Source organism: Lynx canadensis, chromosome D3 (genome assembly GCF_007474595.2).
Source record: "Lynx canadensis isolate LIC74 chromosome D3, mLynCan4.pri.v2, whole genome shotgun sequence".
Taxonomy (NCBI): Eukaryota; Metazoa; Chordata; class Mammalia; order Carnivora; family Felidae; genus Lynx; species Lynx canadensis.
Window position 1 is genome coordinate 79,775,843 of NC_044314.2, and position 13,147 is coordinate 79,788,989.

The window sequence follows — 13,147 nt, forward strand, 5'->3', positions numbered from 1 at the left end:
ACATCAGCCCTGAGCTGCAGAGATGAGAAAGACCTAAATTCTTCCCTCAAGGAGGTAGAGATAATTCCTTGCTCCATAAATGCAATTCCTCATTCCAATCCTCCTTCTTTTCTGTTAATTCACTCATTCATATAACACTTATTACTACCTCTTATGTTTTTGTTTCTGTGCTAAGTTCTGCAGATTCCAAGATGAATGACACCATCTAGTAGGAAGAGATATACATTTCCCTCCCTCTCTCCTTCTCTCCATCCCTCCAAGTCTCCCTCCCTTCATTTCTTTCTTGTTTTCCTTCATCTAGCACCCATCTATTTAAGGACCACACTGTGGCTGGGAATAGGGAGCTCCCAGCCTAGAGGGCAAAACAGACAAGTAGGCTGAGAAGCGACTGGGTAGAAGCAACAGCTGAAGCCGAGTGAGTGGGAAGAGCCAGCACCAGGAGCGAACGATGTGCTTGACCTGGTGGAGCAGAGGGTCAGGGGAACTTCCCAGAGGAGGGGAGCTGTGAACTGTGTCTTCTAGGCAGACCAGGGATGGACAGATATTCCAAGTCAAAATAACAGCATGTCCCAAGCCTTGAAGATGTGAAGTGGCCTGGTTGGTGTTGGGGACTGTGAGCCCCCTCATCCAGCAATAATGTAGCACCCCTACCTGATGAGGTAGGGTCAGTGGAAGCCTAGTGGAGAGTCAGAACTTTTACCACCACCCAAATAATGAGGCTATTCTGTTGTGCTTGGTGTCAGTGAAGGCTACATGGGGAATGGTAATAGTACCTCTTAGTAGAAATAGTACCTCTCCCAGAAAGTGCGTATCAGTGGAGGCCTGTGAAGGGGCTGGAATTCCCACCCCACCCAGCAACAATTAGGAGCCCCTCCTGTCCTCAGGTGCCGACAGAGGCAGAGGGCCTAGGCATCTGGCCCTACCTGGGAATAACAAGACAGCACACGCCCTCTTCCCTGCTAGAGCAGGATCACGGGAAGCCAGCTAAAGCCAAAGGTTTAAGTAAGACCCAGAGTCTCACAACTTAATACCCAGATGTCCAGGCTTCAGTGAAAAATCACTTGTCACACCAAGAGCCAGAAAGATCTCAAACTGAATGAAAAAAGACAACCCATAGATGCCAACACTGAGACAAGTGAGATTTCAGAATTATCTGACAGAGATTGTTAGAGCAGTCATAAAACTATTTCAGCAAGCAATTACAAATACTCTTGAAACACACGAAAAAAGTAGGAAATCACTGCAAAGAAATACAAAGTCTCAGCAAATGAATAGAAGATATAAAGAGGATCCATATGAAAATTTCAGAACATATAACTAGGAAATGCAATAATTAAAAGTAAAAACTCAGTGGGGAGACTTGGTGACAGAATGGAGGGACAGAGGAAAGAATATGTGAGCTTGAAGATACAACAGTAGAAATTACACAGTCTGGATAACAGAAAGACAATTGACTAAAAAAAAAATGAGTAGGACCTCAGGGACCCTTGGGACAATAATAAAAGGTCCAACATTGCTGTCATCAGAGTGCTGAAGGAAAGAATAAAGAGGGCAGGGCTGAAAAAATTCTCCAAGAAATGATGGGTAAAAACTTCTCAAAATGGGCAAAAGACATAAACCCCTGTTCCTGTTTTTCTGATTTAGAAGCTGATACGCATACCATGTTCATGGATTGGAAGATGCAACATAGTTAGGATGTCAGTTCTCCTCAAAATTGATGCCCAATTCCTATCAAAATCCCAGCAAAATATTTTTTTTGTAGATGAAGACAAAATTATTCTAAATGTTATATGAAAAGGCAAAGGAACTTGAATAACTAAAAACAGTTTTGAAAAAGAATAACGTGGGAGGAATCAGTCTGCCCAATTTCAAAGCTTATTATATAGTTAACAGTAATCAAGACCAAAGAGGATATACAGATGGCAAGTAAACACATGAAAAGATGTTCAATATCATTAGCCATTAAAATGCAAATTAAAACTACTGTGAAATGTCACTGTACTATCAGAATGGCTAAAATAGAAAATAGTGACAATACCAAACATTGGCTCGGATGCAGAGAAAATCAGTCACTCATACATTGTTGGTGTAAAATAGTGTACCCATTCTGGAGAATGGTTTTCGCATCTTCTTTAAAAACTAAACATGACTGGGGTGCCTGTGTGGCTTAGTCAGTTGGGCAGTCAACTTCGGCTCAGGTCATGATCTCGCAGTTCATGAGTTCAAGCCTCCTGTCGGGCTCTGTGCTGACAGCTCGGAGCCTGGAGCCTGTTTCGGATTCTGCGTCTCCTCTTCTCTGCCTCTCCCCCCACTCACTCTCTGTCTCTCTCTCAGAAATACATAAACATTAAAATATAAAAATACAAAAATACAAAACTGAAACTAAGCATGGCAGTTAATGTGCTGTCAAGGAATTGCACTCCTGGGCATTTATCCCAGAGAAATAAACATTTGTTCATACAAAACCTATACCTGAATGTTCATAGAAGCTTTATCCACAGTAGCCACGGAGGGGAAACAACCCAGCTGTCCTTCAATGGGCGAATGGTCACACACACTGTGGTACATCCATGTGATGAAATACTACTCAGCCATCAAAAGGAACAAACTATTGATATATTCAACAACTTGGATGCATCTCCAGATAGTTTTTCTGAGTGGGGAAAAAAAGGCGCCAATCCAAAAAGGTTCCATACTGGATGATTCCATGCACAGAGCATTCTTGAAATGACAAAATTATAGAAATGGGGAACAGATTAGTGGTGCCATGGGTTAAAGATGGGAGGGAGGCATGTGAGGAGACAGAGAAGGAAGTGGGGTGGCTACAAAAGCACAACATGAGGGGTCCCTGGGGTGGTGGAAATGTTCTGTATGTGGACTGTATCCGCTCGCCATCTGTGTTGTGATATTGTGCTATCATTTTGCAAGATGCAAACATCAGAGAAAGCTGGTGAAGCCTGCATGAGATCTCCCTTACTTCTTTTTTTGAAAAACAATTTATTTATTTTTGAGAGAGACAGAATGCAAGTGGGGGAGAGGCAGAGAGAGGGGGAGACAGAATCCAAAGCAGATTCCAGGCTCTGAGCTGTCAGCACAGAGCCTGATGCGGGACTCAAACTCACAAACCTCAAGATCATGACCTGAACTGAAGTTGGACGCTCAACTGACTGAGCCACCCAGGCACCCCAGATCTCTACTACTTCTTAAAACTGCGTATGGGGGCACCTGAGTGGCTCAGTCAAGCGTCCAACTCTTGGTTTTGGCTCAGGTCATGATCTCACGGTTCATGAGATCGAGCCCCACGTTGGGCTCTGTGCTGACAGCTCAAAGCCTGCTTGGAATTCTCTCTCTACCACCTCCCCCCCATAAATAAACTTTAAAGAAACTGCATGTGAATCCACAGTTATCCCCAATAAAAAGCTCAATTGCAAATTATGTCGTCAACATAATCACAACCATTGGTTGACAACAAAGTGCCTCAGCCCAGTGGGAGGGGTGTAGGTACATTCATAACCTCATTGAAACTTCACAGCGGACCCAGCAGGTGGGTGTTCTTAGCCCGTGTGAGGGACAAGGAGAGACTGAAATTCCCAGAAGTGAAGTCACTTACTTGGAGGCAGGGGGAGTGAGTGGGCTCTGGGAGGGTGACATCACAGCATAGGCACCCATTGGGCATCTGATGGAGAATGCCTGTTTCCTGTCCCCCTTCTTGCCCTCCTATGCTGGTTGGTGTTTCTCACACTGACTCTGGAGTTTGGCAGGTAAACGTACCTGTTGTAAAATAACCAGGTCCTACAAAACCATCCCCAGGCACCCGGAACCAGTCAGAGTGATGGACCTCTGAGTAATAGAGGGACCAAGTGACCACTGTCTTGTGAGTGGACAGATTAAAGTTCCAGCGGTGCTGGGATTGAGAGGCAGGAATCCCTTTTATATGATGTTGAGGTTTGCTGGCATTATTCCCACTTTACAGGAGGCAAAACTGAGGGATGGAGAGATTAAGCGTTTTGTCCAGAATGTATGGGGAAGGGGTGGCTATGGGATTTGAATCTGGGTTTGCCTGACTCGGGTTCCTGCTGGTTTTAGTTTCCTGGGGCTGCCTTAACAAATGACCACAAACTGGGCGGCTTAAACAACAGACCTTTTTTCCCCCTCGCAGTTCTGGAGGCCGGAAGTCCGAAATCAAGGTGTTAGTGTGGGATTGGTTCCTTTTGGAGGCTCTGAGCGAGGATCCATTCCATGCCTCTTCCTTAACCTCTGGTGGCTCTGGCAATCCTAAGTGTCCCTTGGCTTATAGATGCGACAATCCAGTCTCTGTCTCTGTCTTCATGGGGTCTTTTCCTCTGTGTGTGTCCCTCATTTTCCATTTCTTATAAGGGCACCTAGAATGGGATTCAGGACCCACCTGAATCCAGAATGATCTCCTCTTGAGATCTGTACCTTAATGACATCTGCAAAGACCTTTTTTCCAGATAGGCTCACGTTCTGAGTTTCCCAGGGGGCAGGTCTTTTGAGGGACACCATTCAAGCCACTACCCTGCTCCCGATCCCACCGCCGCCAGGGCCCTTCTGAGGGTGCACGCGGGGGTTCCGTCTTCGGGTTTGCTTAGAGCAGGTTCGGGGCCCAGCAGAGGCCACGCCGGCTCTGCCTGACACGTGAGGGAAGATGCTTTCGCGTTCTCTCTGGAGCGGCCAGGCTGTCGATTCTTTAATAAACACTTGGGAGGAGAGGTGTTAGGATGGAAAGAGCACTCTGGGCACCTCGGCGTGGGACTTTCCAAAATCAAAAAGGCACAGGGAGCTTGGCTGTCGCCTCCGTGGCTTTCATTATGTGGTAACCTTTCAGTCCGGAGTCCAAACAGCGGACAGGAAATTGATGCCAGAAGCTGTTGCTGTGGAAGGAACCAGCTTGCAGGTGGGGATGCAACCCAGCTTGCAGGTGGGGATGACGAAGCAGGTGGGACTTTGGAAGGTTCTGGTGGCTGAGGAAAGGGGGGGACTAAGGATGCCGGGGTGGGGTTCCTTCCTGCTTGCTCACTCTCACTCACGTGTCTCTGCATCTGTGCCTGCCCCTGTCCCCTGCCCCGTTTTCTTTCCGCAGGACCACATCCCTGTCCCTTACCAGCCGGACTCGAGCAGCAACCCCTCATCCACGACGTCCTCCACGCCCTCCTCGCCAGCACCCCCCCTCCCTCCCAGTGCCACGCCGCCTTCTCCCCTGCACCCTTCCCCACAGTGCACAAGGCAGAAGAACTTCAACCTGCCAGGTACCTTTGCACTTGGGGAGTCGCGGGGGCCGCGGGAGGGGGAGGATGGGTTCGAACCAGAGCTGTGTCCAGCCGGTCCACGCTTAAAGGCGATGGGTTGAAGAGATGCGGGTGAGTCTTACTATGTTCAGGTCAGTCACCACATATTACTTTATCTGATCTCAGAGGATGAGATGGATGAGAGGATCCAGAAGGTTCTCCCAGCTCATAAATTCCAGAGTATGTAGCTGTGGATCTGAGACTGAGCACCGGGCTATGAGATGCTGGAGAAGCCACTCATGAGATGTTTTGGCTTCTTGGCCTCCTTTGCCACTCGACTTAAGAAAGAGATCTTTCTCTGCTCAGGTGGGCCAGACCTAAGAGTCTTCCTACCTCTTCTGAGGTCCTGCCCAGCCCACTTCCTCTTCTAGGGCCCTAAGGATTTTCTAGCTCAGCCATATTTGCAGCACCACAGCTGATGTCAGGAAGGAGGCCGGTGGGATGAGGTCTGGCTTGGCCATGGAACCAGAGTCTAGAACGGCATTGTTCCCTCTGGTACTCTCTAGCCCCCTGTGGCCGTTTAAATTGAAATGAATTAAAATTAAATATAGTTAAAATTTTAATTCCTCAGCCACGGTAGCCACATTTTAATTAGCCACTGGTGGCCGGTGGCTGCCATATTGGACAGTGCAAGCATAGAACATTCTTATCATCGCTGAAAGTTCCACTGAACAGTGCTGATCTAGAGACTGATTTCCACTGAAGCCTGCAGGTTTCATGCAGAGGGAAAAATCCCCGGTCCTGTGGTCACGGGTCACACTTCCGAGGCTCATCAGCCATGACGGAGTGACCAGTGGGCAGATGAAGGCCCAAACCCACACCTGGCCAAACCCAGATACAACTACCCGTTTAAGGACAAGCTGTCACCTACCCGCACTGTTTTGATCTGGGCTAAGTCCATAGGAGGAGGACACATTTGGAAGTCTTGCAAGATTGGGATTTTTTGGTTAACGTTCAAGCCTGAGGAAGTCTTGTATCTGTCTGGTATGAGGACCACTCACTCACTGGGCAGCCAGCAAGGACCATAATGTGAGTCACCAGCTGGAATCATTCCAGCGAGTGCCTCCCAGAGTCAATTAGGCAAAAACCGCCTGCTGTGTCCACGGACTGGGTTCCATTTCTGCTTCACTGGAAGGGGGCAAATGCAAGAAGGGCGCTTTGACACTCCATGACCCTCCCCCCGCCCCAAACCTGGGGGGAAGCGGGTCTGGGCGCTTTCTTACCCCTGCTCCATCCCATTCCCAGACACTGACTTCAGGGAATTTCCCCGGAAACTGCTGCACTGCTGCCTTATGGGCCAGGGGCTGGGAGGGGACCTCTGAGGGGAGACCTGTATGTCAGAGTGCCACAGCTCTTTCTGTCCCTAGAGGACTCTGCTGGTGAGAGACCTGGCTAACCCAGGGTGATCACTGTTTCCCTTAGCTCCCTCACTCTTTGGGGCAGGGTCCCCAAGGACGGGTCCTTGCCCGTTTGCTGCTAGCCTGCCAGCGATCCGCACCTACTCCAGAGCATCTCATGACAGTGACGTCATTTGGGGTGTGGGCTGAGGGGTCCTCCGAGGGCAGGCACTTTAGAACAGCAGTTAGGAGTATGAGCTCTGGAGCTGGGCTGCTTGGGTTGAAATCCCAGCTCTACTGCTCAATCTCGGCGTCGTGCTGGAGCAAACCAGTTACCTCTGTGTGCCTCTGTTTCCTCATCTGTAAAATGGGGATAATGATAAAAGCATCTACTCCATAGAATCGTGGAAGGACCACACCTCATCATACATGTACCGAGTTGAGCAGAGCGAGTGTCTCGCTGAAGGTCTTGACACATGCCAGCTGGTTCCATTGTTACATAAACATAAGAATAACAAGTTGCCATGGCTACCATTTCTGGCGTTTCTCATCATCACTGCTAATTAATAGGGGCGTAATCCGAATTGTGGAAATCAAGATGAAATCCTCCCATACCCTGGCATTCAGAGCAGGGATCGAATTAATCCTTTTTGAGGAGGTAATTTCACATTGTCTATCCAAGTTTTATAGGTACATTCCGTGGACCAGTGATAGGACTTCTAAGATTTTATATACAGATATGCTTGCATAGGGTACAGGGATCTGTACGTAAGGATTTCATTGAGATAGTGAAAACTTTGGACTCAACCCAAGTGGGGAATGGTTAAATACAATCAAGAGAGGAACGGTTGAATACACTGTAATATATCTACATAACCAAATATTCAGCCACCCTTAAAAAGAATGGGGTGGTTCTCTGTGGATATCCTGACATGCAAGGTATCCACAGTGTGTTGTAAGTGGGAAAACAAGTGATTTGCAAAGCAGTTGGTATGATAAAATCCTATTTATTCTAAAATAATTATATATAGTCGTATGTTTATATGCACGTGTATATATACTTGTCTATTTGTATATGCACAAAAAGGCCTGCAAGAACTTCCTGGCAGCTGTTTCTAAGGAGAAAAATTTTATTTTATGCATTGCTACAGTGTATAGAGTACCAAGGAACGCACCCGTTTTATAGTTGAACAATAATCACAAAATGCAATATTGAAGTGGAAAACAAAATGGGACCTTCCAGAAGAGCAGCCAGACCTTGTCCCTTGACTTAGGAGGTTTTAGCAAAATTCCCTCAGAATGACAAGTGCCTGTCTTGTTCACACAAGGTCCTAGTCACCCGTCACACCCTTGACTACAAGCCTCTGTTGATGGGAAAGGCAGCCGTGGTTATGGTTCCCTGCCAAATGTTGGGTTTTTGAAGACTATTGTGGCTAATACCTAGGCATCATAATGTTCTCAGCATTGACTGATACCTAGAACATTCTTTTCCAGAAGGGTCTATGGGGTTAACAGGCATCTGGCTCACGTGTTGACCTCGGGACATACGGAAGAAGGGTTTTTAGTTGGAAAACGAAGCGCGTCAGGCACAGGCTTGGTAGGATTTATGATTGACCTCCTTGTTCTCCGCCACTTGCTTCTGAACTCTGGGGCCATGTTTGACATGGCAGGTGGCTTATGGGTGTGCTTCCTCCCTTCACTCTGCCCTGATTCCGTCTTTATACTCCACAGTGCTCCTTCCCTACCACGATTTTGTTCATTTATTAACTTATTTAGTGTCCGTGTCCTCTGTGACAATCAGAATTCTCAGCTTCGTGAGACTGGGAAACATGTCTGCTTCATTCACACTTCTACACCTGAAGGCCAGCACATTGCCTACAGCTTAAGGCACTAATTAAATGGGGTTTTTTTGGGTGAATGAATGAATGCATGAGTGAGTGAGTGAATGACTTGAAATTCATGCACTGCCCAAGGCTGCAGATTTTTCTCTTCAAGTCATTTTCTGGCCCTCAGACTGCATCCGTCATAAGACATGTTTATTGAACATCTACTATGTACCCGTGGTATACAAGGCACTAGGTATAGAGCCGTATGCACACCAGACATGCCCTGTTTGAGTTTCCAATGGCTGCTGTAACAAATCATCACAAGCTTAGTGGCTTAAAAGAGCCCAGAAGTATCTTTTGGGATGAGCACTGGGTGTTGTATGGAAAACAATTTGACAATAAATCTCATATATTAAAAAGAAAAAACAGCCCAGAAGTGCTATCTTACAGTGATGGAGGTCCCAAGTCCAAAATCCGTTTCACTGGTGTCCACGGGGCTGGTTGCCCCTGAGGTGCTAGGGAGGAATCCACTTCCTTGCCTTTCCCCAGCCTCCAGGGCTGCCTGCGTTCCTTTGCACACGACTCCACCGCACTCCCACCTCTGTTTCCGTGATCGCGTCTCTGACTCTAACTCTGACCCGTCTGCCTCCCTCTTGGAAGGACCCTTGTCATGGAAGCGGATGTAGTCACAGTCTCCAGGGATTAGGTTGTGGACGTCTCGGCCTGCCACAGCCCCTGTTCTCGTGGAGTCTATAGCTTCGCGGGAGAGACGGGTTAACCACACAGACGCACACCTGAAATGAGTTGCACCAAGTGCCATGAAGGGAAAGAACGGCGGCACAGCAGCCATACAGCAAGTTCAAGAGGAGAGCAAGTTGAGGTTGAAGGGTCCGAGGTGTCTGAGTTCTGAAGATGGGGCAGAGTTGGCTGGGCAGAGGGAGGGGAGCATGTGCAAAGGCCCTGCCCCAGGAAAGAGCTGCAAAAATGTCCCCGTGGCCCGAATGCCATGAATAAGGGAAAAGTGGCACCAGGTAGGACTCAGAGCTACAGGGATGAGGCTTGGCCGGGCCTTGCAGGGCCACGGCAGGAATCCAGATTTTATTTAAAGGGTGTAGGCAGAAGATGACTTACCCTCCATCCTTCCTTCTAGAAGACGATCCAGGCTGCTTTGTGGGGAGGCCTTAGGGAAGGAAGGAGGGCAGGTGGGTTTCGGGGTAGAAGTGAAGTGCCTTCAAAGTGGCCTGCGTATCTCTCTGGCCTCCAGCCACCTGAGGACTCCCAGTTCCCAAGACCTCTTCAATGCCAGGGAGTCAGGAGCCACTCGGATTCATCATCAGGAACGAGCTGTTCTCTGGCACAGGGAGGGGTTGAGGAGGGAGGGGGCTGGCTCTGTGCGTGGAGACCTTCGCCAGTGTCCCTTTGCCTGACCCCTGTCCCTTGTCAGAGCGGTTTTTGCTGTCCCTCGCCCAGCTGCCGCTCCATAAAAGAATGTCACTGCTGGCTCTCCTTTGCTGCAGACACCGAATCCCCCGTCCCCGCTGGGGAGGGAAGAGATCAGCTAAGCTTCTTGAGAACCCTGGGTAGTTTTCTCTTTTTTGATTTTAGCCTCTTGTTGACTGCGTGCGATGAAAAAACAAACAAAACCTAAGTTATCTAACAGAAGAAAGAAAGGTCCTTGAAATCCTGGAGGTTGGTTTTGTTTTAAAGCTTTGCTCTGTGACCTTGACTGAGTTGCTTCTCACCCTGGGCACCTCATTTTCCAGAATCAGGAAATGCATCCGTTTGGATTCCAACTATCTGGGATATTTGGGGATTGCTGTGCTAGGAGAGAGTTGATTAATTCAATAAACACGAGTTGTGCACCCACTGGTACCAGGCCCCTCTCTGTCCTGGGGAGTTAATAAATCAGTTCCAGCCTCGGGGGCAGCTAATGACTTCGCTCTTTGAAACCGATTTTCTCTTAATTATAAATCATTCTTGTCTGTTTATTAAGAGAGCTTAGAAAGATATTGGCTTATTCGCTGCAGCGAATGCTTATTCAGCACCGCTATGCACTCTTATCTCATGGAATGATGATCTCAGCCCTGCGAGGGAAAGACTGTGATTATCCCGTGGAAACTGAGACTCGGAGAGAGCTGCCCAAGCTTTTACAAACAGCCAAAGGAAGAGTGAGGATTCAGCCCTACAGGATCAGCCTCCTACTCCTGCTGTCCAGCTCATCTTTGCTTTAAACCGGAAGTCAACAAACTTTTTCTATCACGGGCCAGATGGTAGTATTTTAGATGTTGTGGGCCATATAGTCTCTGTCGTTGCAAATATTCAGCTCTGACGTCATAGCATGTCGGCAGCCAGAGACAGCGTGCAAATGAATGAATGTGACTGTGTTCCAGTAAAACTTTATGGACAAAAGCAGGTGATGGTCCAGATTTGGCCCCTGGGCCATGGCTTGTCAACCCCTGGCCCCAGCCTCTGAACCACTGCAGTAATGCTTGGTGAGTCAGCTTGGTGAGTCCTGTCCCTCAGGTAATAAAATTGCTTCTGGAAGCACGTTCACCAGTTTGGACTCCTATCTGACCCCATTCCTGCTCAGTGTGGCCTCTCCACTGCCCACGATACCCTTGTCCCCCACCCCTGCTCCAGGCCCTCCACCCCACAGGAGTAAGGGGTAACATTAGGCACCTCGGGGATGTCCGGAACTGGGACTGGGAGTAAAATGAATTGTGGGTGAATCAGCAGTGAAGTTGAGGAAATTTCTTTTTTCCCTAAATACAGAAATTAACCCATGCTTGTGGTAGGCAAAATAATGGTACCCCCAAACTCACCACGCTCTAACCCCAGAATCTGTGGATCTGTGACTTCATAGGTGACTTGACTTTGCAGGGATGATTAAGTTATGGATCCTGGGGTGGGAAGATTACCCTGGGTTATCCAGATGGATCCTAAATGTAACCACAAGGGTCCTTATAAGAGGGAGACAAGAAGGTCAGAGACGGTAGGAGGTGATGTCAGGACAAGGGGAGCCGAGACTAGAGTCGTGGGCTCGGAGCCAAGAAGTGCAGGCAGGCTCTAACCGCTGGAAGAGGCAAGGCATGGATTCTCCTCTGGAGCTTCTGGAAAGAACCAGCCCTGGCGACACCTTGCTTTTAGCCCCTTATGACTTATTCCAGCACCTCCGACCTCCAGAACTATAAGAAGATAAATGTGCTATTTTAAGCCACCAAGTGTGTCATAATTTGTTACAGCAGCAACAGGAAAACTAATACAATGCTCAATGTAGAAAATTTGAAAAACACAGGAAATGCATAGTTTCCCAATTTTGTTGAGATGTAATTGACATATAACATTGTATATGCTTAAGGCGCACAAGGTAATGACTTGATACATGTGTGTGCTGGGAAATGATCACCACAGTCCAAGTTTCTACCCATCACCACACACAGTTACAAATTTTCCTCCTTGTGATGAGAACTTTTAAGATCTACTCTCAGCAACTTTCAAAGATGCAGAACAGTAATTGTGAACTGTAGTCACTATGATGTGCGTTACCTCGCCAGGACTTCATTTGTCTTCTGATTGGAAGTCTGTACCTTTTGACCAGCTTCAGCCTGTTCCCTAACCCATCTGGTTGTTTCTATGAATTTTTTTTTTTTCAAATTCCGCATGTTACATGATCTCATACAGCATCTTTCTCTGTCTGACTTAATTCACTTAGCACGGTGCCCTCGAGGTCCATCCATGTTGCAAATGGCAGGATTTCCTTCTTTTTTTTTAAGACTGAATAGCATTCCATTGTATGTACATGTGTACATGTATTGTGTGTGTGTGTGTGTGTGTGTGTGTACGTGTACCATTTGCTTTATCCGTTCACCCATCAGTGCACCCTCGAGTTGCTTCCATGTCTTGGCTCTTGTAAATAATGCTGCAGTGAACACGGGGGTGCAGATTATCGTTCCAGGAATAGTGATTTCGTTTCCTTCGGATATATTCCCAGAAGCTGGATCACGTGGTAGTGCTATTTTTTTTGCGGCACCCCCATGCTGTTTTCCCCAATGGCTGTGCCAGTTTGCATTCCTACCCACAGCACCCCACTCTTTCCCCTTTCTCCTTCCCCTCACCACACTTCTCTTTTCTCTTTTGATAGTAGACATCTTAACAGGTGTGAGACGATATCTCATTGTGTCCTAAAGGATTTTTTGAAAGCGTCTGTAATCAAAGAGGGAAAAAAATGACTATTTTAGATTATGGTTTCACAGACTTTTCTCTGTGTGTATGTGTCCCTGTGCAGTTAACAAAAATGGGATTGTGCTCTGGGTGACTCTCTGTTCTCCGGGAGCTGCCCGTGGGAGGGTTGGCTTGGATGTCCAGAGCTCTGCTTCCTTTATACATGCTCTCGGCCCCTTGTCATTCAGAAGGTCTGCAGAAATCTGGAACCCCTCGAGGGTGGGCAGGGAACCCATGTGGTGGCTGTGGGAATCCAATCTGTTACTTGCAGGGACAGCTCGGGGCAGCGCTCACGTTGGTATTTTCATTCTTTTGCCAGCGTCCCACTACTACAAGTACAAACAGCAGTTCATCTTCCCAGGTGAGTCCGTGCACGCTCAGGCCCTTCTGAACGAGCCCGCTGAGGTGCGTGGGTTGCTGGAATGGATGAAGGCGAAGGTTGTTGGGATGGGCAAGC

General features: G+C 47.8%; 1 protein-coding gene across 1 annotated transcript in view; it reads left to right on the forward strand.

Annotated features, from left to right (window-relative positions):
- KSR2 (kinase suppressor of ras 2) overlaps positions 1–13,147 on the forward strand; it is a 432,131-nt gene that overhangs the window by 353,011 nt on the left and 65,973 nt on the right. Inside the window, exons 11-12 of the mRNA XM_032595418.1 lie at positions 5,102–5,267; positions 13,010–13,051. Coding sequence (XP_032451309.1) covers positions 5,102–5,267; positions 13,010–13,051 — 208 coding nt within the window. The remainder of the gene's footprint in view (positions 1–5,101; positions 5,268–13,009; positions 13,052–13,147) is intronic.